Consider the following 25,201-nt stretch of genomic DNA (forward strand, 5'->3'; position numbering starts at 1 on the left):
AGGGAGGCATGGATCTTCACCGGCGATGGCGCCCTGCGCGGGAGAGAGAGAGAGAGAGGTGAGGGAGAGGGAGGACAAAGGGAAAGGAGAGAGAGGTGGATCTGGCCTAGGGTCACCGATGGCGGCTCCGGGTCGTCGGAGTTCATCCCGGCGCGGTGTGAGGCGACTCAAGCGACGGGGACGAGCGAGAGGGAGCTCAGGGGCAAGGGCTCCTGTGGGGTTGCATGCGCGCGGCGGTGGCGGCTCGGGACCGGTTGTGGCCCGGAGCGGGCCTCGCGCGGGCTTCGGCGGGCCCTCGGCTGTGGGATGGGGAGGCAGGGCGACATGGCCGCGCGCCATTGGCTGGAGGCGGCGGCTGGCGGCTGCGCAATGAATCGGAGCTCGCCAAGTGGCGGGGACGCGGTGGCTGGCAACGGAATTTGAGGAGAAGGTGGCTGGCGGCTGCGGGGATCCCAAAGAGGAGGCTAGAGGTAGGTGGGGGTTAGGGTTCCAAAATAGGAAGGGGAAGGTCTATATATAGACACATGGACTAGGTAAGGGGGATTTGGGGCTTCCGGAGCCCTCCGATTGTGATCCAATGGCTCCGGTCGGAGGGGAGGGGTTAGATGGGCTAGGTGGGCTGTGGAGAGTGCGATGGGCTGAGAGGAGAGAAGAGAAGACAGCCCGGCAATGGTTTCTGGAGACCGAAAACGTCCGACGTGTGACCGGCTACTTTGCCGATATAGTTTAACGGTTGGGCTATCAAACAAACTCCGAATGCGATGAAATTTGACAGGCGACCTACTGACAACATAACAACACCGTATGCCAACTTTTATCCCATTCCGAGAACATTTTCTGGACACCTATAAAATACTATTTTGGACGTGCCGCGGGCGCGTGCAAGTGTGTCTGGACTCAGAATGGATAACAGAGAGAACGAGGAGACCGGGACAGATGCAAGTTTTGAAAACATGATGATGCAATGCACATGATGACATGGCAAGATGCGACACGCAAGCAAATGACAAGGCAACAACAGCGAATAACTGGAAGACACCTGACGCATCGGTCTCGGGGCGTCACACAAACCTTCAATGAGCACTGACACTGGTAGCGGGAAAATGATGGAAGAAGAGGCAGGAAACCGATGAGAGGAGTGGCGAGAAACGGTAGCCTGTTTTGAAAACCTAGTAGATAAGGAAGTGTGAGCTAGCATGACGCATGTGCACAGTGCTTACCAATGTACTGCATGTGTTGTCGAAAGGGCACAAGGTTTTCGTTCAATCTGGGAACATCCAACGGTGCACACGTACGATCCATGGTGTTTGGGTTCTGGCCAATCAGAATGCACGACTCAGATCACGCGCGCAGTAGGGGGGAAGAATATCATAAGCAAACCAACATTCGGTGGAGATCGGTGAAAACCACGAGAAAAAGATGTTTTGAAGTTTCAAAAAAAATTGAAAAAAAATGTGAAATGTTAAGAGGATGATGTTTTATTGCCACACAAAATTTTAAGTTGAAACACATTACGACATGTGAGCTATGAAAAAGACAAAATCAGTGTTAAATAGTGCTGAATAGTAATGTCACTATTTAGGGCTGAATTTGTCTTTTTCATAGCTCACATCTCGTAATGTTTTTCAACTTGAAATTTTGTGTCGCATAAAACATCACCTTCTTAACATCCCACATTTTTTTTCACATTTTTATGAAACTTTAAAATATGGTTTCCACGAAGTTTTCATTGAATATCGGCTTTCGTGAGTGAACCGTGTGCTATATGAAAACATTTCATGAGAAGAATCTCGGTTTTTAAATCCCCGTAACTCCAAAACTAAGCTGAAAATGTGAAACTTGGCATGGTGTCACGACATGGCACTTATATGTCGAGGAATTTTTTCCGTCCATTGTGGCGCAAGTTTTATTACAAGCCTCTTACAAACTGGAGCTTCTCTCAAAGAAGCCTCGTGGTTTTGATAGGGAAATGTGTCCCCCTTGTGGGCGAAACGTGATCACTGCCTCTTTTCACCTTGTATTTTCTTCTACGGGCAATATGGAACGACAGGATATCCGTGCTGAAATTTAAACTTATTCAGGGTTCGTTTGGCCTTTTTATACACTAATTGAGTTTTGTAGGCATTTAATGTCCATAATTCAAATTTGAACTTCAAATACATGCTCTAGTTCACCAAAATAGCTAGAAAATTTATACATGTGTCCTTGGGTGGATGTTTAGGTCCCATGCGAGGAATGGGAACGAATTACAACCGTACCCGCGTCCTGGATCGTCCTCAAACATTTGGAATCTTGGTTTTTAAATCCCCGTAAATCCTAAACTCATCAGAAAGTCATCAAAGGTGGCATGGTGTCACGTCATGGCACATATATGTCATGGTAGAAACATTGTCAATTTGGGCCAAGCTTTCTTAGAAACCTCTTACAAAAACCGGAGCTTCTCTCAAAGAAGCCTCGTGGTTCCGATAGGGAAACGTGTTCCCCTTATGGGCGAAACATAATCACTTCCTCTTTTCGCCTTGTATTTTCTTCCATGGGCAACATGGAACGACATGATATCTATGCTGAAATTTAAACTTATTCAGGGTTCGTCTGGCCTTTTTATATATACACTAATTGAGTTTCCTAGGCATTTAATATCCATAATTCAAATCTGAACTACAAATACATGCTCCAGTTCACCAAAATGGCTCGAAAAATTATACATGTGTCCTTGGGTGCATGTTTAGGTCCCATGCCAGGAATGTGAACGAATTACAACCATACCGATGTCCTGACTCGTCCTCAAACATTTCGAATCTCGGTTTTAAGTCCCCATAAATCCAAAACTCACTAGAAAGTCATCAAAGGTGGCATGGTGTCACGTCATGGCACATATATGTCGTGGTAAAAACATTTCCAATTTAGGCCAAGCTTTATTACAAACCTCTTACAAACCGGAGCCTGTTGCAAGAACCCTCGTGGTTTCGATAGGGAAACATGTCCCCTTGTGGGACAAACGATAATCACTCCCTCTTCTAGCCTCGTATTTTCTTCTACACGTGACACGAAACAACGGGAGATTCGCGCTGAACTTTGAAATTATTCAGGGTTCGTTTGACCTTTTTTATTCATTAATTGAGTTTTCTAAGCAATTTAATGTCCATAATTCAAATCCGAACTACAAATACATGCTCCAGTGCACCAAAATGGCTAGAAAAAACGTACATGTTTCTTTGGGGTGCATGTTTAGGTCCCATGGAACGAATGGGAACGAATTCAACCGTCTCGCCGTCCTGGCTTGGCCACAAACATTGCGAATGTTGGTTTTTAAATCTCTGTAAATCCAAAACTCACTAGGAAATCATGAAACTTGGCATGGTGTCACTACATGGTACATAGAATTGTCCAATTTGGGCGAAGCTATATTACAAGCCTCTTACAAACCGGAGCCTGTTGCAAACCTCGTGGTTCCGGTAGGGAAACATGCCCCTCTTGTGGGAGAAACGATAATCGCTGCCTCTTCTCAACTTGAACTTTGTTTTCCACGGGCAATATAGAATAACAAGAGTGTCAGGCTGAAATTTGAAACTATTCAGGGTTCGTTCGGCCATTGTATATATATTACTAATTACTAAGTTTTATACGCATTTAATGTAGTCATTCAAATTTGAACTGCAAGCACTTGCTCTAGTGAGGCAAAATGGGTGGGAAATCGTACATGTGACATTGGGTGCATGTTTAGGTCTCATTTAAGGAATGAGAATGAATTACAAACTTGTCGTCGTCCTGAAACATTGAGAATCTCGGTTTTTAAATCCCAGTAAATCAAAAACTTACCCAAAAAACATGAAACTTGGCATGATTTGATGACATGGCACATATATGTCGTGGTAAAAAATTCGTCCAGTTTGAGAAGAGGCGCACACATACCAACGGAGTCCTTTTTGAAACAAAAAGCTGACACGTTAATATCGCAAATGGTTGTATTATATTAACCGTGTCGAAAGTTAACCATACTCAGTAGTGTGCGTGCAGCTGTTTGATTAGACAGGACGAGCGCGAGAAGTCCGCCGTGCAGGCTCGATGGGACGAGTGCGAGCAGTCCGCCGCGCAGGCTCACCGGGACGCGTGCATCCTGTCCATCTCGCAGGCTCGACGGGACATGTGCGAGCAGCAAGGCCTCCCATGCTCATCAGGAAGTGAGCTCTTTGACCTCCATGCACCAGCCATCGCCCGCCTCGCTCACAACTTCTCCATTAATGGGTTAATTAAAGCACCTGGATGGAGAGTGTTTGCTTGTGATCCCATGTCAACATTTGCTTTGTTTCATGTTTTCAACTTGTATTCCGCCCTAATTTAAATTGCCACATAGGGCAATGGATAATACGACCACAAATAAAATGGCAACAAATAATACGACGACAAATTTACAATGGCGCAGATAATAATTGTCTTACATATTCCGGATAATTTAAAATGCCACATGCGGCAAAGCCCGGAAGACACGGGGGAAAGAGAAGAAGGAAATTGCAGACAATGATTTGGGACGCTACTGTCTCTACTCGTCGGTGGATCGCCGGGCGACCAAATCCTCCAGCTCTTCTTCAATTCCTCACGACTTTGCTTGAAAGCGGCCACAGATTCCTCCACCTCCTGCTCGTGCTCGATCCGGAGCTTCTTCAAGCCACCCATCAGTTCCTCGACGACCGCTTTCAGCGTCATCTCCGAGGCACTGCTCTGCTCATGCAGCATCTTCCAGCCGGCGGCCTCCTCCTCCTTCTCAGCGAGCAACTTGAGGAGCTTCGCATTATCACCCACGAGTTGCTCGATGAGGCCAGTCGCCTTGTCAACCGAGGCATCGCTGATCTTGAGTAGCTTCATCAAGCTGTCAACCAGCTCCTGCTGCATAGTGACGCCAACGAGAATGTCGTCGTTGTCGGCGAAGGACTTCAGGAACGCCGGCTCGTCGTGATGGCCGACGCTGCGAATGCGCTTGTGAGAGCCCTCGTGTGCCCGTGAGAGCTCGTTCGAGGGCTCCGCAGCGCGCCAGGACATCTCTGGTGCGACTGCGGCTGCGGCTTCGTGGCGGGACCTCTCTAGTGCTTCCGTGGTCTTGGTCTTTGCTGCATGGTTATATGTCCACCCTAAACTCCTCCTATCGGTCATGGCAGAACAACTTGACAGGAAAGACCAACTTTGTGGGTGACGAGGAGATGAACTTTGAAGTAATTTTTGAGTGGGTAGTTTTTATAGCCCGGTGCTAAGTATGAACACATATTAGTTTGCTAGATGTGAACAGATTTGCAATTACTTATTGCATTGTAATCTGCAATGTGACGAGAAACAAGGTCAAAATTTATTGATGGCAGAAGGTTGACCATGTGGTTGCTCGCCGTTGAGGTGGCCGCGGCGCGCTCCGCTCTGGCGTCCTTGCACGCGCTCTGCTCGCCGTTGAGGCAAATTTACAGTGGCAACGGTTAATATTATTAATAATTGTCTTACATATTCAGGATAATTTAAAATGCCACATGCGGCAAGGCCCGGAACACTCACGACCTACATATCCATACAATTATAATAAAATATAAGTTAAAAGGCTGAGTTGGCAGCCTTCCGACGATGGTCTTCTCGGGCTCCACGATCAGCATGGCACCCTTGCGGCCGTTCACTCCAAGTGTCCCGACCCACCTCCGCCTACGGAGTTGCTGGCGCTGGGAGGCTCTTGGGGCTGCTGGGCCTCTTCCAGAAGAGCTTGATAGCGTGCAATCGCGTGCATGACAACTACGCAGAACCGCTCCATTTTCATGTCTCTGGCCTGGTAGCAAATTACATCCATCACCTGCATCCTCAAGATATCACATTGGTGATGTTCTACTTCGTCAAGGACGTCAACTCCGCCAAGGATGCGCTCGAGCCTGGCCACCACATCATCGGGATCGAGGTTGACACGGCCGCCACGGACAATGATGAAGCCGCAGGCTGCCTTTGTCTTGACTGAATTGCAGAGGTCCTCTGCCCATTCCTTGCGGGGCATCAGGCTCTCGATGAGCACTGGTGATGGCGGCTCTTCGGGTGGATCGTCGATCATGCCGCCGAGCAGCTCTGGATCTTTTGCACGGTGGATGGCAAACTGCTCATCACACCTCTGCAATATGTCGATTTGTGCTCCCAAGGATTGTCACGCCGATATCGCTGCCGATGGGCCATGGTGCCTGGACCGGCCGATGAAGCTCTTACTCCCCGACCTGCTCTGACTTGTTCTCCTTGCCGAAGATGTAACGCAGGTAGGCGTCGACGTCGAAGCTTTGGTCATTGCCTGGCATGCTTGGAATAACTAATGGTGGATGGGTGAGGACTAGATCTGCGCAGAGTGTCGCGGCGGTGCGTTGCCGCCTGGGTTATATGCAGCAAGCCGTTAGCTAGTGGTAGGAAACAGACGAGGGAAGAGGCGTGGATTTTACAATTCACCCATGTGGAGCGCGGAAGCATTCGCTGGAGTGCGGGAAGACTAATGGAGCACACACACAACCCGAATACCGTATCCGGTGCCACGTGTTATTTATCACACAAGTGTTAACATAAGAAAACGTATGTGCAACTTACTAATCATCGCACACGAGTACTCACAGACACATCGTGTGCGATACTCCTAGCCACCGCAAGCAACTGGTTTGTATTTTTTAAAGTTTTTTTGTACACACAGAATCGCACATGAACTAATTGTATTAACCTTCTGTGTTGTAATTTCTCATCGCAAATAGTTGATCTGTGTTGGCTGTTTGTCACATATCACACACATCTTGTTAAGTTGAATCGTTTCTGTTGTGTTCGCTAATCAAAAATAGTTCGTCCGAGTGAACCATATGCCCTATATCACACACACCTTGATCTGGCTAACCGTTTCTGTTGCACACCCTAATAGCAAACAGTTCATCGGAGCAAATTGCATGCCGTATATCGCACACACATTGATATGGCTGCCCGTTTCTGTTATTCTGCCTCATCACTAACAGTTCGAATGGGTTAACTGTGTGCCCTGAATCGCACACGCAACTAAAATCTGAACCGTGTTTGATGGCTCCGCCATCGCAAATGTTTTGCTTCTTTTTTGACGGGTTTTTTACATCCCCGTTTGTGATTAATGCATTGCACACAATTTCGTCAAAGGGTCTCTGATCGTAGTGTCGCGTTAGCAGCATCCTGCAATAGTGATTGCCCAACAGTAGTTTGTCTATGCATCGTATGCTATTTTTATGAGAGAAGGCTCTGGTGAAAACTATGGCCCCTGGATCTATTTTCTATCATATATTAAAACCAAAAATATCTTGTTGTAATTTTCTTTTATTTATTTTATTTTTTATTTTTGTCAGATCTATCTATCAAAACCTATACAATTTAATCTTGCTCATAACCGTTGAGGGATTGACAACCCCTCTACGCGTTGGGTTGCAAGTATTTGTTGTTTGTGTGCAGGTGTTGTTTACATAGTGTTGCTTGGTTCTCCTACTGGATTGATAACCTTGGTTTCATAACTGAGGGAAATACTTATCTTTACTGTACTGTGTCATCCTTTCCTCTTCGAGGAAATCCCAACGCAGCTCACAATTAGCAAGATCTCAATGAGGTTTGATAATCAAAAGACTAGATTTCTAGAAGTATGGGACATTATTGACAAGAAATGGGACAACAAACTCAAGACGACATTGCATATGCATGGGTACTACTTGGACCCATACTATTATTATCCAAAGAATCTAGATATTGAGATCGATGTCAGTTTAAAAAAGGACTAATAACTTGTATTTCAAAGATGATTGAAGATCCTATCACTTAAGAAGAAATCATTAATGATATTGATCATTATTAGGAGGAGATGGGGTCCTTTGGTGGGGACATTGTTGTACAACAAAGGAGAAACAAATGTTTTGATCTAGGTAAATAGTTATCTAACTATTGTTTCTTATGATGTTATCCTGCCCGGCCCAAAGGTTTACTAACAGTGTCACACTTGTTTTATTTTGAAGCTAAATAGTGGATGAACCATGGGGCGAGTGCTCCAAAACTTAGGATAATGGTTGCAAGGATACTTGGTTTAACATGGAGTTCCTCTATTTGTGAGAGGAACAAGAGTATATTTGATCAAGTATATTTTTCCATTTGTTAATTTTGTGAGTTATGCATATACTTTTCAAGATGTTGAATTGCTGATCAACAAATGGATAGGTCACAAAGATTATGACATATAATTATGTAAGAGAATCCGCACCTCACAAAATTAACCTTGCGCAACTAGAAATGAAACTACAAAGATTCGATTACATGTATATTCATTGCACCATGATGATCTACACCTATGTGAGTGTAACTAGTGGTTAAATCTGTTTTTACTTCTCCAATGTTTCCTGGCTCAATCTGTACCTTTCTAGTATATGTAGTGGTTAGAATTTTGCTCAATCTGTTGCTTCCTATTATGACACACAATTTTGAATTCTCTGACATTTTTTGGCTCAATTTGTAGCTTTCCAGTGTATCAAGTGGTTAGGATTTGGCTCAACCTATAGGGGTCATATTTGAATTGTATGAGGAGCATTATTTGTTTCCTTTCGGTTACATATATGGACATATGGTACCCTTTCTTGCATGAGGAGCATTTTGAATATTTGTCCATTTGTAGCTTCACACGAAGAGGCGTGGCAAGCTGTTGCATGACAAGATGAGGGACCTTGTTTTCATCAAGTTCAACTCCAAAATGAGGGACAAGAAACTAAACAATTAGTGAGCCAATTGAGAAGCATGTGGTTGGTGTTTTAGAAGATTATGATAATGAACGGGTCACTGGTGTGGTTCCAAATAACAACGAAGAACAAAATGAAGGAGAAGATCAAGAACAAGAACTACCATATGCAAGTGTGCAAGCTGGACCATCAACTTCGGCTATTAATCCAATACATAAAATGAATAGGGGCATCCATGCTAAGAATAAGAAGATGATGACCCCTGTTACTCCTCATGAAGATCTGCTTTTGGCTTCCTCTGCTTTAGAAAGTGACGATGACAATAATGACACTCACATGAGCTCTGCTTCTGACTTGTGAGATTTTCAGTTTATTTATGAACTTCCTTATGCAGTTCATTCTTATACTTATGCTTTTGAAAAAACAGTGATTGGTGAGCATTTCACGATGCATGTAATGGGTATGCTCTTGCGGCTTGTTGGCCTGGTGCAAACCTTTATTATTTGTTATGAACTTGAGACTTTGAATTCAAGTGAATGGTGAATTGGTGATGCTTTGTTGTAACTGGTAATGCTTGTTTGATTTCTCATGTTTGTGAATGGATGAATAGATGCTTGTTTGATTTCCCATGTTTGTGAACCGGTGAATATATATTATGTTTTCTTGTTGAATGTATACTCTGTTTTTCTATAAAATATCCTTTGTTTTCCTGACGAAAATACCCTATTTTACTGTTGAACATGCACATGTAATACTTACCGCTACATGGCTTAGCGGCCGCAATAGCCCGCTATAGCGGCTAGGAAAAGCTGTCGTGAAATCAAATTGCATGTGATGAAAAATCTTGTGAAGAATCTGTATTTGGAGGGTTATTAGAAAATGTGGAATGATTTGGAGTAGACAGGTGGATGTGATAACTTTATCTGAAAAATCGAATAGTGTTACCTAGGTATCCAATGCTAAAAGGACATAGATATCATCAAGAATGGAGGTGAATATCTTTTTAGAACAATTATATGTTTGGCTTAATCCTAATACATGATTAAACTAGTCAGATTCTTTTCAAGCATAAAATTCATGATGTGCTAGGCTCACTACGTGCACAACACCCTATGATAAACAAGATTTGTCGTAAAAACAAACTAGCAACAAATTCAATCACCATACGTGATATATCAATAGCAGTTAGTACGATATATGAAATATAAATGGGACATGAGATGGAAGATGTATTCCCACTGTTCAAAAATCAACCGATAATCTACTCTCCGTTAAAGTTCCCATGAATACTCTCGCTTGAGTCACTCTCCTCTCGAGGGATTGCCCCTCAATCCACAAGTGATTAATACTTCCTTCACGTGGGAGATGGCAAGCTCCATGACAACTTCACACATCATTCGGGCATCTTTAACTTCTCAAAGAGATCACCGAGCTAACGGCTACCAAACCATCTATAAAGTGATGGCCTCTACTAGCTTTCAACATCTCATTCAAACCAATCGATGCAGAGTGTTCAAGTCGATGTAATCAATGCAACCAAGCAACTTAGATCAACCCCTCTCTCAAAGCGCACAAGATATAGCTCACGCAACATATGATTAGAGGTGGGATGAAGAAGGCAGGAGATCAATAAATAACTCCTATAGCACACTTCTCCGACCATGTTCCCCAAGATGCCTACTTAGCCACGCTTCAAGTACTAGTTGCTGTGGATATTTTTTTGGGCGAAATCAAGAGTTAATAGGGACCCTCTCAACATAAACCAACTCCGAAAGTTAGAATCCTCTTGGTGTGGACTATCTTACAATCAAGTAGAGGGTCATAAAGAACAACAGAGCCAAGGACGGTTGCCCAAAGGATTGCGCCCAAAGTTAATGGTGATACGATCCTATCACCATTCTTTATTTTCTGCTTAATGGGACAAATAAGATCAAGTTTTAAAGTCCAGGGTTTTGACGATCTAAATGGTTTGACCGCTAAACATATTGTTCATGACTTCCGAGGGAACCGTCACTCCGTTCATGTAACCATTAAGATTATTGTTCATGACATTATTCTTTTGACTTCTAGATTTAGGAGTACACTTTAGAAGGTCGGCGCCATGTCATGGCGTCAATACCTCCTTTGGCGCGATAGCCCATCTCCCTCTATAAACTCGCCTTCTCGACGCTGTGATTAACGCATTTGGGTGGGGAGCCTCTCCCCGGGTGATGGTTCAAAAAAGAAATTGTTTTGAGTCCTTGACGAAGGTCTTTTTTGTTTAATGCGATTACATCTTCTCCGAAATTCCAACATTCTCGAATGGAATAGAAAAAAAAAGTGAGGTGGCCTAAGCACAAATGCTCGATTACAGCCATAAAATCCTGTAACCTGCACGCACAGATCATATTATACAGCCCCCCTCCCGGCGCACGTTACCACGTCGTGCATATACACAAGGGGATGTGATATGTGTACACAAACGTAAGCTCCCTACAATGCCGCGGCGGCCTCGGACTCCGGCGCCCTCTGCTCCTTGGCGGCGTCAACGAACCCCACGTACAGATCCGATTGCCCGGTGTCGCACCTCGGCAGCGCCGTCCTCGCGCCGCCGTCGGCCATGGTCTTCACGAACGCGACGAACCGCCGCCAGTTGTCGCCCTCGAACAGGTTCCGGTTCATGCGCAGGTACGTGAACGCGCTCAGCCCGGCGGCCTCGGCGGTGGCGGCCACCTGCGCGAACGCCTGCTCGTCGTACCGCTCCAGCGCGTTCTCGCCAGCGAGCTCCACGCGCGCCGCCCGCGCCGCGGCCCTGACCTGCTGCACCAGGAGCTCCGGCGAGCAGCCGGCGTGGCCGGGCTGCTGCTCGTCCTTCATCTCCATGCACGTGAAGTTGAGCACGGTGCCGTGCCTGGCCAGCATCTGCGCGATGGGCTCGTACCCGTCGTGGTGCCGCGTGTTGTAGTACCCCGCGGTGAGCTCGGCGGCGTGGGAGCGGGTCCGGTAGTGCCAGTGGATGCCGGCGACCTTGGCAGACAGCGTGACGCCAGTGCCGCCGAAGATGGCCTCGGCAGCGGCCAGCACGCGGTCGCCGTGCTCCAGGAGCATCCCGGAGTACCACCTGAGGAAGAAGTGGCCGTACTCGGTGCTCCACGTGCCGTCCCGGCGGAAGAAGCCCGTCTCCTCCGGAAACTGCTTGTATTCACCAGCGTCGTGCGGCCCACTTGTCCCCCAGTTCTCGTGCCCCGCCGCCACGGCCGCCGCCTGCAGCGACGCCCGCATGTACTTGTCGTAGCACTGGAACTCGCCGATGCCCGGGAAACTCCACGTCCCGTTGGCCTCCGGGTAGGAAGGATACCTCAGCTCGCCGCAGGGGCCCAGGCCAACCTGGACCTCGGCGATGACGGTGCCGAGGTAGCCGGCGAACCTGTCGCGGAAGCTGCGCATGTAGTCGGAGTAGACCTGGACGGGGGTCCGGCCCTTGAGCACCGGCAGTGTGTCGCAGCCGAGGGAGATGTACTCGGGGTTGCGGCGGCCGGACCTGTCCGTGTACACGATGTCCGGGTCGGCGCTCACCTCCTCCAGAACCCATGGCGGCAACGGGATGCTGCAAACAACAATTTCAGTCAGCCATTTGTCCCCAATTCTCATTCGCTAATCATGTATCTAATTTGGCACACGCAAACAATAACCTAATCAGCTAACCCCATTAAAATAGAGAACTATTTTTGTATACTCGCCGATTGCTTGTCCAAGTGGAACTGCATATCATTGCCAAACGTGCAAGGAATGACAAAGTGAGCCTGTAATCAAACGCCATGTAGCACTAACTGAACAAGTTGTTACTCAACAACAGAACACTTGCACAACCAGAGCATACTGAACCGACAAATTTCTCCCAGATTCGAGAGGAAAACCTAATCGAATTAAACCAATTTAACTGCGGTTTTTTACTCGCGCTGTATGGTTGATTGATTCTATTGCAGCGCAGTCCATGATGCTGGCAAGTAAATGAGATGGATCATCGGCAAGGCGGAGAGTTGCTTACTTGCAGGAGTCACCGACGTTGCCGCCGCACTGATGGAAGGACATGACCATCTGGAGCCGTAGGCCGGCGCGCTCCACCATGCGCACCAGCTCGGCGTAGCCCTCCCAGTCGTAGCGCCCGGGGCCGTCGCGCTCCACCACGCCCCACCACACGTCCACCATGACGCCCTCCACCCCGGCGCTCCGCAGCGCCATCAGACTCACCGCCAGCGCCCGCGCGCGCGACACCTGGCCCCGGGGGCCCACCGTGTCAAGCGGCAGCATCACGAACACCGGCACCCCGCCCCTGCTCGGCCGGCCGCCGCCCGCGTTCGCCTGCTGGACCTGGCCGTGCAGCAGCTCGGCCGGGATCGGAGCGGGAGCCTCCATCGGCGCCGGCGGGGCCTGCGCGGCCGCCCTGAGGGCGCGGAGCCGGGCGGGCGCCTGCGGGACGGCGACGGAGGAGGGCGGCGCGTCCTCGGGCCTGTGAAGGAGCTTGGAGCAAGGGTCGAGCGGCGCGAGGAAGGACGTCGAGGACCGCAGCGTCAGCGCCATGATCCGCTACGCGTGCTGGGAGGAGACGCTCGGCGAGAAGAGAGTCGTCGGAGGAAGAGAGTAGGAGAGGGGATTGCTTGGCTTGGCTTGGGTCCTGTGAGAGTACGACGAGACTTTTCTATCGGCTGAACGAACGGAACGGAATGAATGGAGCTCGGTGTTGTGGGGAGGTGGGCTGTGGGGCGCGGTATATATAGGCGAATTTTCGATTTTCTTCCGCGGGGGGCGGAGGAGGCGCGTGGCGAGTGCTTATCGCTAAACTAATTGGCCACGGTGGAGTGGAGTGGAGTGGATACTTCGGGTCGACACTTTTCCTCTCCCATGCATGCACTCCTAGAGCACAGAACTCCATTCTAGTACTAGTAGTAATATCTTTTCCATTTGCACTTTTGAGAAGGAGTTTATCCATTTGCAAGGATTCAATTTGCTTCTCGGGGAGATTAGTTGGGAGGTCGACACCTGTACTGGTTTCATGACTAATTAGCACCGCACGTTAACACGTGTAGGTGAGTGAGTGGGATCGGTTGGGCCAAGGGCCTGCTAGACGTACTATGTCATGGCCTGGCCTCATGAGAACCGGGAGGCGAAGATTATCTCTGGCCGGCGCGTGGCGGGATGCGAGGAAGTCGGGTGACGAGCATCACTTATCGGTGACTAAGCTGAGTGTTTTCGGATAATCGACGAGATGCGTAGCGTGATTGGTCGACTAGATCGGCTTAAGGCGTGCCGTTCGAGTGATCCTCTTAACCCAACGTCCCACACGCCTGAGCCTGGCAAACGACATTTGGCATTGCCAATACTTCCTTCGTTCCATAATTTAATACATTCATGTTTCTTCAGATTCAATTTTGACCATAAATTAGATCAATAGCACATAAATCATTCTATTGAAAATTTATATCTTTGGAAACTTGTTTCAAATACAAATTCAAAGGTATCTATCATGCTCCCGCCGCTGTCATCCATATTGGTTAAATTTATGATCAGAGCAAAATCTTGAAAAGCGTGAACGCACTGTATTATAAAATGAAGGGAGTACTTGACAAGTTCACATTTGGCAAAATCAAAAGTTGTCAACATTTGACAACCTTTTACAACGAAAACTGGTATGCAACCAATCTCTAGCCAACATTTGACAGTTATAAAAATTTGGCACGTCAACTTTTGGCATCGGATCGTGAACCAACATGTGGTTGGATAGTTAGAGGGACAATGGTATCTTCGGCCCGTCCTGGTGCTCGCATTATTCCTGAATTTATTGAAGGATTTCCGGCGACGCTCTTTCAGTGGGAGGAGACGTTCCCATCGACGACGAGGCACTTACGGCGACTTCGTAAATCTCAAGATTATATGTCGGCTCAGTCTTTCGGATGTGCTCATAGGGATAGGATGTGTGTATGCATTCATAGAGGTGAGCGTATGCGTGTATGTATGAACATTTGTGTTTGTACCGTGTTCCAAAAAAATTGGCATCGGACCAACTAGCTCCGAAGTCCTTTCTAGCGGTGCCAATGGGAAGTTGTTAGGCCAACTCCACCGCACGATCCTAGACGGACGTCCGGTTTGGCCGGATTTCGTCCGTTTGGGACGGTAATGGGTTGACCCATGTCCGCTTCTGTCCGTTGGGTCGTGGATGCGTCCAACGCGTGGCTGCATCTCAAATCATGTCCGGGATGGACATGATTAAAAAAACATAAAAACTAAAATAAAATGCCAAAAAAGTAAATAAAGCAAATAAAAAACAGTAAACATTAAAATTAAGCATCACGGCCACAAAACGGTCCAGATCCACGGTTCACATTCTCATAATTAACAATAAAAATAGCAGCCCGCGTGCTCTTGCCGTGCCCTTCGATGTCGTGGCCGCCGTCGTCTTCAATGGCTGCCGGTGTCGTCGTCGTCGCTGACGAGGTCGACGTACTCCGGTGGCGTCCAGAGGTGGGTCGGCGGTCCGTGGTAGACGGGGCCGGGCTGGAAGGCGGGAGGTTCCTGCACCACCTCCTCCTGTGTCGACGCTTCCCGCTCCTACCGCGGTGGCGTGGGGCACCAGTTCACGGCCCCCACGGCGTCGGCCATCTCCGAAGCCGAGCACAACCAGCTCCAATGCTGACCAACCAGGGCCGGGTGGAACGCGGCCACCAGATCCTCCTCCATCACCTCCTCCGCCCTCGTCATCTCCAGCTCGGGGATGACGACGTCGCCGGCCGCAGAGAGGGCCATCGTCTCCTCGATGCCCGGTCATTGGGGCTTATTGTGCGTGTTCATGGAGTCCTCCATGACATGTTGCACGAGCTGGGCCTCCTCCTTCGCTGTCATGCGAGGAGGTGGAGGTGGCGACGGAGATGGGGAAGGCGACGGCGTGGGCGTGAGGCCGCGCACCCGCGTACGCCCGTGCACCTCCTGACATGGCCGCCGCGGCCCTGACGCCGTGCTCGTCCTGTAGCTAGGTGTCCCAGAGCACAGATTCGGGAGCGTACCTATCGGCATAGTAGAGGTCGTCTGGAAGGAGACGACGGTGGCGCTCAATCTTATCGCGGCGGCGGACAGCCGCTCATCGGGACCTGCGGGAACGGGACCCGGTCGGCCGAGAGGTGCCAGTTGTTGGGGAGTGGACGTTGCTCCACGGGACCGGAGTCCTCATCTCCCAATAGCGCCGACGAGCTCGAGGATGGGGAGAGGCTAGGGTTTGGGGGTGTCGGGTTTCAAGAAGGCAGCGGGCTGGAGTGGGAAGTGTGGACGACGACCCGTCCACGGCCTCCCCATTTAAGAAGGACGACGACCGTGTGCTTGGACGGATGACAGGTGGGGCCAATCGCGCGTGCGCATTAATGTTGACGGATGAGAGGTAGGTGGCCGCCTGCCACGCGGCCCCGACGCGGACGAGCATCGCGTCCGTTTGCTGTCCACCGTGACCAAAACCAGCCTTTTTTTAGCATCAGTACAGACACAAGCGCTCATATACACGCGCATACACTCATCCCTATGAACGCACACACGCACACCCTACCCCTATGAGCACCTCCGAGAGACTGAGCCGGCATATTATCTTGAGATTTACGAAGTCACCGTAGGCGACTTGTCGTCGACGGGAACGTCTCCTCCCACTGAAAGCGCATCGCCGGAAATCCTGAAATAAATCCAGGAATAATGCGAGCACCATGATTTGAACCCTGGTGGGTTGGGAATATCACTGTCCACCTAACCATCTCAACCACAGGTTGGTTCGCCGGTGAAGTTGGCCTTAAACAAGATAAGGAGAGTTGCATGGAGATGCAAATGGAGGTGTCGCTGACGCGGCGTGATGCTACGTGTCGAAACTCTGTGCTGTTGGGACCGGACCAGGTCGGGTGTGTGGGCGAGGCCCGGTCGTACGCGAGCCGTTCGTCCGCTGGTTCGCGAACCCTCTTTTGTCACGGCGCGAGGTGTGGCCCGGCTCCGGCCGACCGACCGACGGGGGAGAGACGGAGAGGACTCGTGGCTGGTGACGGAGTCGTGCCCACTTGCGAGTTGGTGCCTCCCCGGCGTCCAGTCACCGGAGGGAGGCCCCCGCTCGTTTTTGCTTGGCGCTCCGTGGCGCTGCCTAGTCACGCAACCAGCCGAGCCGAACGAAGCAGATAGCAGTATTGCGCTTTTTACCTTCTTCGTTCAGTCACTCAGTCAGACGCGTCCTTTTTTTTTCTTTTGCTGCTGATTGACCGGGTGCGCTTTTACTGGTTTTTCGGGGTCACCGACGTGCCGGGAGCCTCCTGCCGTTCGAATTTCTTGGTGCGAAAGCGAAGCAGAGGACGCATGTGGTGAAACCTTGCAATCGGCCCGAGATTACTACCACGTGGTCGGTTTGGAGGCATGCGTGAGTTCTGACTGATCGCTGGGTCCGGGCGGGGGATCTCCTTCGGTTTGAACACCGCTGGCGCGGGCTGTGTCATCACGCCGCGCCCCTAGGTTGGTGAAGGAGGAGAGCACCAACGTATCAGCTGAGCGGAGTACGTACGTCGCACGGTGGGCTGCTGATCAACCACGTCTATCACATTGTCTGTGTTGTCCCTCATCTTTATCTCCTTCCAAGCACGGTCAGCCTGATCATGATGATGATCGTCGCCTTTGCCTGCATCGTCGTCAACCCAACACTGTCAAAGCCCAGGTGGAGTGGAGTTACAGCAGTATTCAACTCTCGTTCTAGTATAAAATAAAACACTCCTCGAGGGAACGGGCCTGGCCTACGCGGAACAGAGTCATACACACGCGCAGGTAACATGTCACATGTGCATGCGTACTACTAGTATCACAGTACCCTAACCTAATCTACTTAACCATGTCGATCAAGGACGAGGGGAACAGTGCCGTGCTATGCTATCTGCTGCTGCGTGGGCGACGAGTCGGCGGTGACGCGGCCGCGTGTGGGCGCCGGGGCGAACGCGTGGTCGACATGGCGGCCTTATCCGCCCGCGCACGACCTCGCTCCCGCACGGCCTCGATCTCCTTCTCCTCCGGGATCGTCAAGTTTGGTGCACGCAGTTTCTCTCACTCGGGTGCGCTTTTTTCTCGTTGCGTCTCCTGCCTGGGCCCCCTACCACCGGCGACATTTCGGCCTCTTCTTCTCCCTGGATTTGTGGCTCTCTCCTGATCATGTCAGGAGTCGACTACGGAAAAGGACACACCGAATTTGTTGGGTTGATGTAGGGAAAATATGATGGGAAAAAGAGAGAGCCAAGCAGCCTGGTTTTATGGTCCGGGCTGATCGCTGGCCATGCACGACACGTATGACATTGACAAGGAAGGCTTTGTGCACTTGTGGCTAGTCCAACAAAAGCGCCGCTCGTGAACGTCCACCCTCCATTTTTTCTTTTCTTTTTTGAGTTGGGAGCCTCTAGTCTTGCAAAATTTAAAATTGATTTTGGACTATTTTTTCTCAAATATATACCGTGAGTGAATAGCAAAAAACTACCACATTACGGGCTATCGTTCCGGAAAACTACCGCTTTTTTTAATTTTTCAAAAAACTACCACAAAAGTGGCTGGCTGTTCCAAAAAACCCAAGTGGCCGAACGGTTAAGATTTAACTGGGGTTATGACATGTGGGGCCCGCCCGTCAGGGTTTTGTCGGCCACAGTGCTCACGGCGCGCGGGTGACGGCCGTTAGGGCGCACGGGCCGTCCCGACCAGGTCAAACGGATCCGGCCCGCCCTCACTCTGTCTTCCCCCTCTCTGTCTCCCTCTCTCTCGTGCGCGCCTCCCTCTCCGATGGCGGCGGCGGCGAAACTAGGCGATGGCGGCCATTCAACGGGTGGAGGTGGAAGGGGGGATGGAGGCGGCGAGTTCTCAGAGGTTGATAACTGGCTGGGGAGCGGTAGCTTCGCAACCCAGCCGTCGGCGCCGCCGCCGCCGCAGCGGACACCACAGGCTGCAGCTCTGATGCAGGCTCCTACGACACAGGCTACACCGCCGTCGCCTGATGATTGCCAGTTCTCGCTTGAGTACAGAGCAACGAGGTCTCTTGCTAGGGCTGTGCAGGCAGATCCGGCCAACTCCCAGCACTGGGCCTCTGCATTTGGAGGGGTGGAGTAAGTTTTTTTCCTCTTATGAGCTCCTTCAACAGTTTCTGCATTTCTGCTTGTTCATTTCAAACAACATAACATAATTTAGTTAGTTTTTTGACCAAACCCTAGGTTGATGCTGCTGTGATTCATCTTAGAACATGAACATGCACTGAATAATAGTTGAGCAAACACTCTGTGGCATGTTTTGGATGCAACAGTATCACTTAGCACTGAAGGATTAGTTAGATTTAGTAGAAATGCATGGTGGATTCAGAGAAGCGTTTGTTGGATTCAGATTCCTTACTGTACTTTATAGTAGTGTGCACTGAATTTTTGTAGCAAAAAACACTTACTTAGTTGGGCTTTTCAAATAACATATTATGTAATGCAGGCTGGATGATGAAGTTTGGGATGTTAGGCTGCATTTCCAGGGTAGAAATAATATGGAAAGGAGGTTTTCTGTTTCAGACATCACATTTCTGAACTTGATAGCACTTACTGAGACTGAAGGCTATGGGTCAGATGACTACATGCACTGGCTAAAAGAACAAGAGATTGGACAGAAAGGTTTATTTCTTCTGGACAGTCAAGATGCAGTTGAAGAAATGATAGACCACTCAGATTTCACAGTGCTCAATATCATTGTTTCCAAGGCAAATGAAGATAGAGATGTTGAATGTAACAGGGCTCACAATGTTTGTGAAGAACAAATTCCAATAGGCAGTCCAGTGGGGGGTCCTGGTTTTGTGTTAAGTCTGTCACAAGATGGAGTGGTCCACCCTCTTGAAGTTAATTTGAACACACAACAAAGCTGTAACTTCAACATTTCAGAAGCTAATGGTGGAGATGATGATGGACAGGCTGCTGGTCAAGAGGATGATGATATTGACAAATCATCCTCAGACTTTGAGATTGATAGGGGTGACTATAGAGGGATAAAGATGTCTTACAAGGCTTGGAAGAGAGGTGAAGAAAATATTGGAAATGAAGAAGAAAGAGATGCTATAGAAGACAGACCACAGTTTGAAGGTGACAGTGATGTTTCAGAGTTTTGGCAGGAGGAGGAAGAGGCAGACAGTGGAGAGGAAATAGTTGTGGAAAAATGCAGACCTGAGAAACTCAAGCCTGTGAGAAGAGCAACAGCAAATCCAGGTCCAACTTCCAGAGCTCACAGTCAGCCAGAGATCCCAAAGTTTCAAGATTTTGTACCTGAAACTGATGAGTATTGCTTCCCTGGTGATGTGGGCATTTCTGACTCAGATGGGGAGACTCCAAGACTACCTTCTGGAAGGAAGAGAAAATTAAAGAAGAAGAAAGAGAGGAAATGGTATGACCCAAAGGTACCTGATGCACATGAGCAGCTGTGCAAGGACCTTTGCTTCACCAATGTGTATGAGTTTAGAAAGGCATTGAGAAATTTTCATGTTAGGACTTTGAGAAACTTTCAGTACCATAGGAATGAACCATCAAGGGTTATTGTTTGGTGCCCAGAGAGGAAGAATGGATGTGATTTTTTCATGACTGCATCCAAAGTAGCCCATGAAGATACATTCACAATCAAGAAGTGCCACATGGATCATAGTTGTGGAGCTTGTGGAGAGAGTACAAAGGTTACTGCTGAATGGGTTGCAGAAGCTGTGGAGGACACAGTTAGATCAAATGTAAAGACTGATGTACAGACAGTTCTCAAACATACTAAGAAGAAGTTTGGGGTGCATGTACCTAGGAGTTTGGCATATAGGGCAAGACTGATGGCTGTTGATGTTGTGCAAGGTGATCATAGAAAGCAGTATCTGAGGTTGAGGGACTACCTACAATGTGTGCTTGACACAAACCCTGGAAGCAGGTGCATAGTGACAACTTTTGAGGATCCTTTGAACCCAGCCCCCACACCAAGGTTCAAGTACATGTTCTATTGCCTCCAGGCATCAAAAGATGGATTTCTTGTTGGTTGTAGGCCTTTCATAGGTACAAATCAGTGGTTTAATCATGTTACAAATGTAATCAAGTTATTCAATTTTGCCCTAACTATCTCTGTTTATGCAGGACTTGATGGTTGCTTCATCAAGTTATCCACAGGCCAGCAGATATTGGCAGCAACTGGGAGAGATGGGAACAACAATGTGTTCCCAATTGCTTTTGGAGTGGTTGACAAAGAGGATGGGCCTAGCTGGACCTGGTTTTTAAACCAACTTAGAGTCTGCATTAGCACCAGCAACCATTTTGGGAACTACACCATCATGTCTGACAGGCAGAAGGTATTTTCTCTGACTCTGTATTATTCTTATGCACATAGCAATGTTGCTATAGTTATCTCATTACTACCTTATGTAATCAAACAACAGGGCCTTCTTAAAGCAATTAATGAAGTATTTCCTCAATCCCCACAAAGATATTGCCTAAGACACATATATGCCAACTTCCAGTCAGCTGGCTTTAGAGCAGAAGAACTTAAGAAATGGGTTGACAAAGCTAGCTATTCCTTCACTGAATATGGTCACAAAGAAGGAATGGCAGGTTTGAAAGCAGCATGTGAACCAACCTACATGTGGTTGAATGGCATCCCTAAGGAGTGTTGGGCTAGATATGCAATGAATCATGTGTGCAAGACTGACTTGGTAGTGAACAACCTTAGTGAGGTTTTCAACAAAATGATTCTAGATGTTAGGTCAAAACTAATTAAGACCATGTTTGAAGGGTTGAGGACCAAACTAATGGTTAAGTACCAGGGCATCAGAGAGAAAACAGAGAGCTGTAGGTGGGAAATAACCCCACATTACATGGAGAAGCTTGAGGAGAGCAAGAAGTGGGCTAAATACTGTGAAGCAAACATGGATGGTCCCAACATCTGGCAAGTAACTAGTGGAGAGAACACATATTGTGTGAAGCTTGATGTAGGGAGCTGCTCTTGCAGGAGGTGGGACATGACTGGATCACCTTGCCACCATGCAATATCTGCAATGCAGAAGATAAAAGTTCACCCAGAAGATTATGTGCATCCATTCTTTAAGAAGCCAATGTATAAGGCTGCATACCAGCACATCATCTACCCTGTCCCTGGCCCTGAATTCTGGCCCAACACCAACACACCAGACATAGAACCACCAGTTTTCAGGGAGAAGAAAGGCAAGAAGCAGATAGCTAGGAGAAAGAGTGAGTTTGAGGTGCGAGCTCCAAAGGATACATCAAGGATGGGCACAATAACATGCAGTAACTGTGGTCTGCAAGGCCACAGGTGGACAATGTATGGAGACAGACTTAAGGCCAAGTTTATGACAAGGAAAAACAACCACCAGGCCACATCATCAGGCCCAGCTCCAGCTTCAGGTCCAGCTCCAGCTTCAGGTCCTGCTCCAGCTTTAGGACCACTTAGGGGCAGGAAACTAGCAACAGCTTCAACAAGGTCAACCACATCTGCTACAACAAGGGCAACCACATCTACTGCAGTTTCAACAGGTGGATCAAGAAAGAGAAAGAACCCACCACCTGCTTCAGCACCAGCCAACAACACCAGGTCAAGTGCATCATCTCCAGCAAAGAACACCAGGTCAAGTGCAAGAGGTTTCAATGCTCCAAGGGCAGCATCAACATCAGGTCAAGCTGATGTTGGTTCTAAGAGGAAGAGGAAGGCTCCAAGCAAACTTGCTTTGTATTTCACAGCCAGTGGCAACCATTGAATGTGTTGCACTCAACTATGCTTTATGCCTTGAACTCTGCTTGTCAGGCATGCTTGCTATCTGTGTTATTTGCAGTGAACTCTGTTTTCATTTGAACAATTAAGTTATGTGGTCTATGTATGAACTGCTTGGAACAATTAAGTTATATGGTCTGTGTTTGAACTGCTTGGAACAATTAAGTTATCTGCTGTCAAGCTCTATTTTGATTTGATATGTCCTAGGTTATGAATTGTTTCATATGAAATTATTTCTTATGCTGAGCATTGTTATGTAGATCAAGTGATTTATTTTGTTGATAATTGATTGATATGATTAGGTCAATTTGGTCACTTTGGGGGGCTACTTGTCGACCAACCCCAAAGTGGCCACATTTGGCCACTTTGGGGTGGAACTTGTCGACCAACCCTAAAGCCACCCAAATTTGGCCACTTTGGGTGGCTACTTGTCGACCAACCCCAAAGTGGCTATCTAGGACCAAAACCTAACATATCAAAGCTAAAACATCAAGATTTTCCCATCTAGGCACCAAACCCTAAGAGATCAAACCTAAAACAACAAGATATGGCCATCTGACCAAACCATAACATATCTAACTTAAAACATCAAGATCACCAGATCAATTCATTCATACATACAAATATAGATAAAATATTCACTCATAAATTGCATCATAGACAGATTGATTCATTACATAGATAGATCATTCAACATTTTTCTTTCACCAGCTTCATACATTGCATTGCATCATAGACAACTTGATTCGTCACATACATAGCTCATTCAACATTGTTCTTACACCAACTTCAAACATCACATAGATAGAAAGACAGATCTAGGAACACAGAAACATAACAGCAGTATCATGGGTACAAAATCCTAGTCCACCTTTGCCTGGTGACCTAAAAGGGATGGAAATTTGCCCTCCTCCTTGCCCAGTAGATGATATCATCATCACTAGGGTTGGAACCAGGGGGGAATGCCTCCAGGAACTGCTCTATGTCCTTGCGGTTGCGTGCTGCAAGGATCATCTCAGCAAGTTGCCTTCTCGCCCTCCTCCTTGCATCTCTGCGCCTGGCTTGTCTGGGCACCTCTTCTTCTGCATCTATGACCTCTCCAGGATCCATCTCTCCCTTGGATTCTAGGGTTTCTTTGGCGGCTGGGGGGTTGAGAAGGGTGGGGATGGGGGGATTGACTGTGGTTTCACTCAAGGGGTGGGCTTTATAGACTACTAATGGTTAGTGGTAGGTAGGTGGAGTAATAAAACAACCCAGTCTAGGCCCACAATGTGTACATAATGGTTTTAGGCCCAAAAATATACTAGTTCAGCGTTGCTACTTTCAGGAAAACAACTTAAAGAAATAAAACAGTTCTTCACTGCATTACTTAAGATAGATAGGTTCTTAACAGTACAATAACATAAGCTAGACTTAGCAAAGGTTCTCCACCACTCTAGTTACCATAACTTAAACAGTTCATATAGGACTGCACAAAATATACTCCTACCATCATCTTGCAAGGCCTGTTATATGTGTAGGCCACCTTACTTACTTAACCACCATTGTCCAAATCTTCAAGCCTCCAGTATGGCCTTGATTTTCTCAAGCTTTTCCTTGCTCCCATGGCCAGCATTCAGCAGATCAGCAACTACTTTCTCAAGCTCTGCTTCTCTTGTGCAAGAAGATCCCTGTCCACCTTTATCTCTTTCATTGCCTTTCTGGTGTTGTGAATTATGTCTGCCTGGGCCTGAAGGATACACCTCTGTTCTTTTGCTAGCCTTAGCTTCTCCATCTTCATCTCCAGCTCTAGCTCTTCCTTCTGCTTCTCAAATTTCCCAGCATTCATTGCTTTTTGGTAGTCAATCTTGCCAACACCATCATGCCAGTCAAACATCTTGCTAACATCATCAACCATTTTATGATACTCAGTGCAGAGCAGATCATAGTCCTTCTTCAACTTGGCAACCTCATCCTCATATGCATGCTTGTCTTGAATCCTTCCAAGGTTTTGCTCATGGAACATTTCCCACAACTTGATGAGGCAGTTCTTAAGTACATCAGGCCAGGCAGGATCAACCCACTGAACTACACCACAATTCACACCTCCCTGTAGTTTGATCAAAGAACACATACTTCAGAAAATGCATAAATTCAGTTCTAACTTCAATTCAAAAAGAGGGTTGGTACACAAGGAGGACATGTAACCATAGATTCAGTATTAAATTCAGTTCAAATAGAGTTAATGTACAAATTCAGTAACCAATGGGCATAACTGAATCCACTAGGCATAACTGAATCACCCAACATACTCAATTACTCACCTGAACAGGGCATCCATAGAACCTCCTCCCAGTCTTAGCACCTTCAAAAGCAACACACTTCCTAGGCTTCATATCATGCAGAGTACACTTGGCAACTTCCTCCATGGGAGCACCACACCAGAGTGGCTCAGGGATGGTGTCAGGTGTGTCCTACATGCAGTAAAAGGTAGATCAGAACCAATGCATCAACTAGTTCAACTTGAGTCAAGCTTTGCCTTGCTCAAGGTCAGATCAGACATCACAGTGCCATCCATACCCTAGATCAAAACTAATAGATAACCAAACCAAACGAATCCATCCATACAAATATACAGCTCATCAACCCTCATTCCCAAATCAATTCAACCCTAACCCTAGATAATGACAGAGAGGAGGAGGACGAGGCTTACAAAG

At 47.8% G+C, this 25,201-nt stretch overlaps 1 protein-coding gene across 1 annotated transcript; it reads right to left on the minus strand.

The window, feature by feature from the left end:
• Positions 1-10,931: 10,931 nt before the first annotated feature.
• Positions 10,932-13,448, minus strand: LOC123052101 (beta-amylase 3, chloroplastic). The gene is made up of 2 exons (XM_044475192.1): positions 12,745-13,448; positions 10,932-12,303 (listed from the first exon to the last, which is right to left on the minus strand). The coding sequence occupies exons 1-2, from the start codon at positions 13,275-13,277 to the stop codon at positions 11,190-11,192; spliced, it is 1,647 nt and encodes a 548-aa protein (XP_044331127.1). The 5' UTR covers positions 13,278-13,448; the 3' UTR covers positions 10,932-11,189.
• Between the last annotated feature and the right edge of the window lie 11,753 nt (positions 13,449-25,201).

This window comes from Triticum aestivum, chromosome 1A (genome assembly GCF_018294505.1).
Source record: "Triticum aestivum cultivar Chinese Spring chromosome 1A, IWGSC CS RefSeq v2.1, whole genome shotgun sequence".
Taxonomy (NCBI): Eukaryota; Viridiplantae; Streptophyta; class Magnoliopsida; order Poales; family Poaceae; genus Triticum; species Triticum aestivum.

Coding starts and splice junctions, on each gene's coding strand:
- LOC123052101 (XM_044475192.1), bottom strand. CDS start 13,277: ATGGCGCTGACGCTGCGGTCCTCGACGTCCTTCCTCGCGCCGCTCGAC. Junction 12,304..12,744: donor AACGTCGGTGACTCCTGCAA/GTAAGCAACTCT, acceptor TGTTGTTTGCAG/CATCCCGTTGCCGCCATGGG.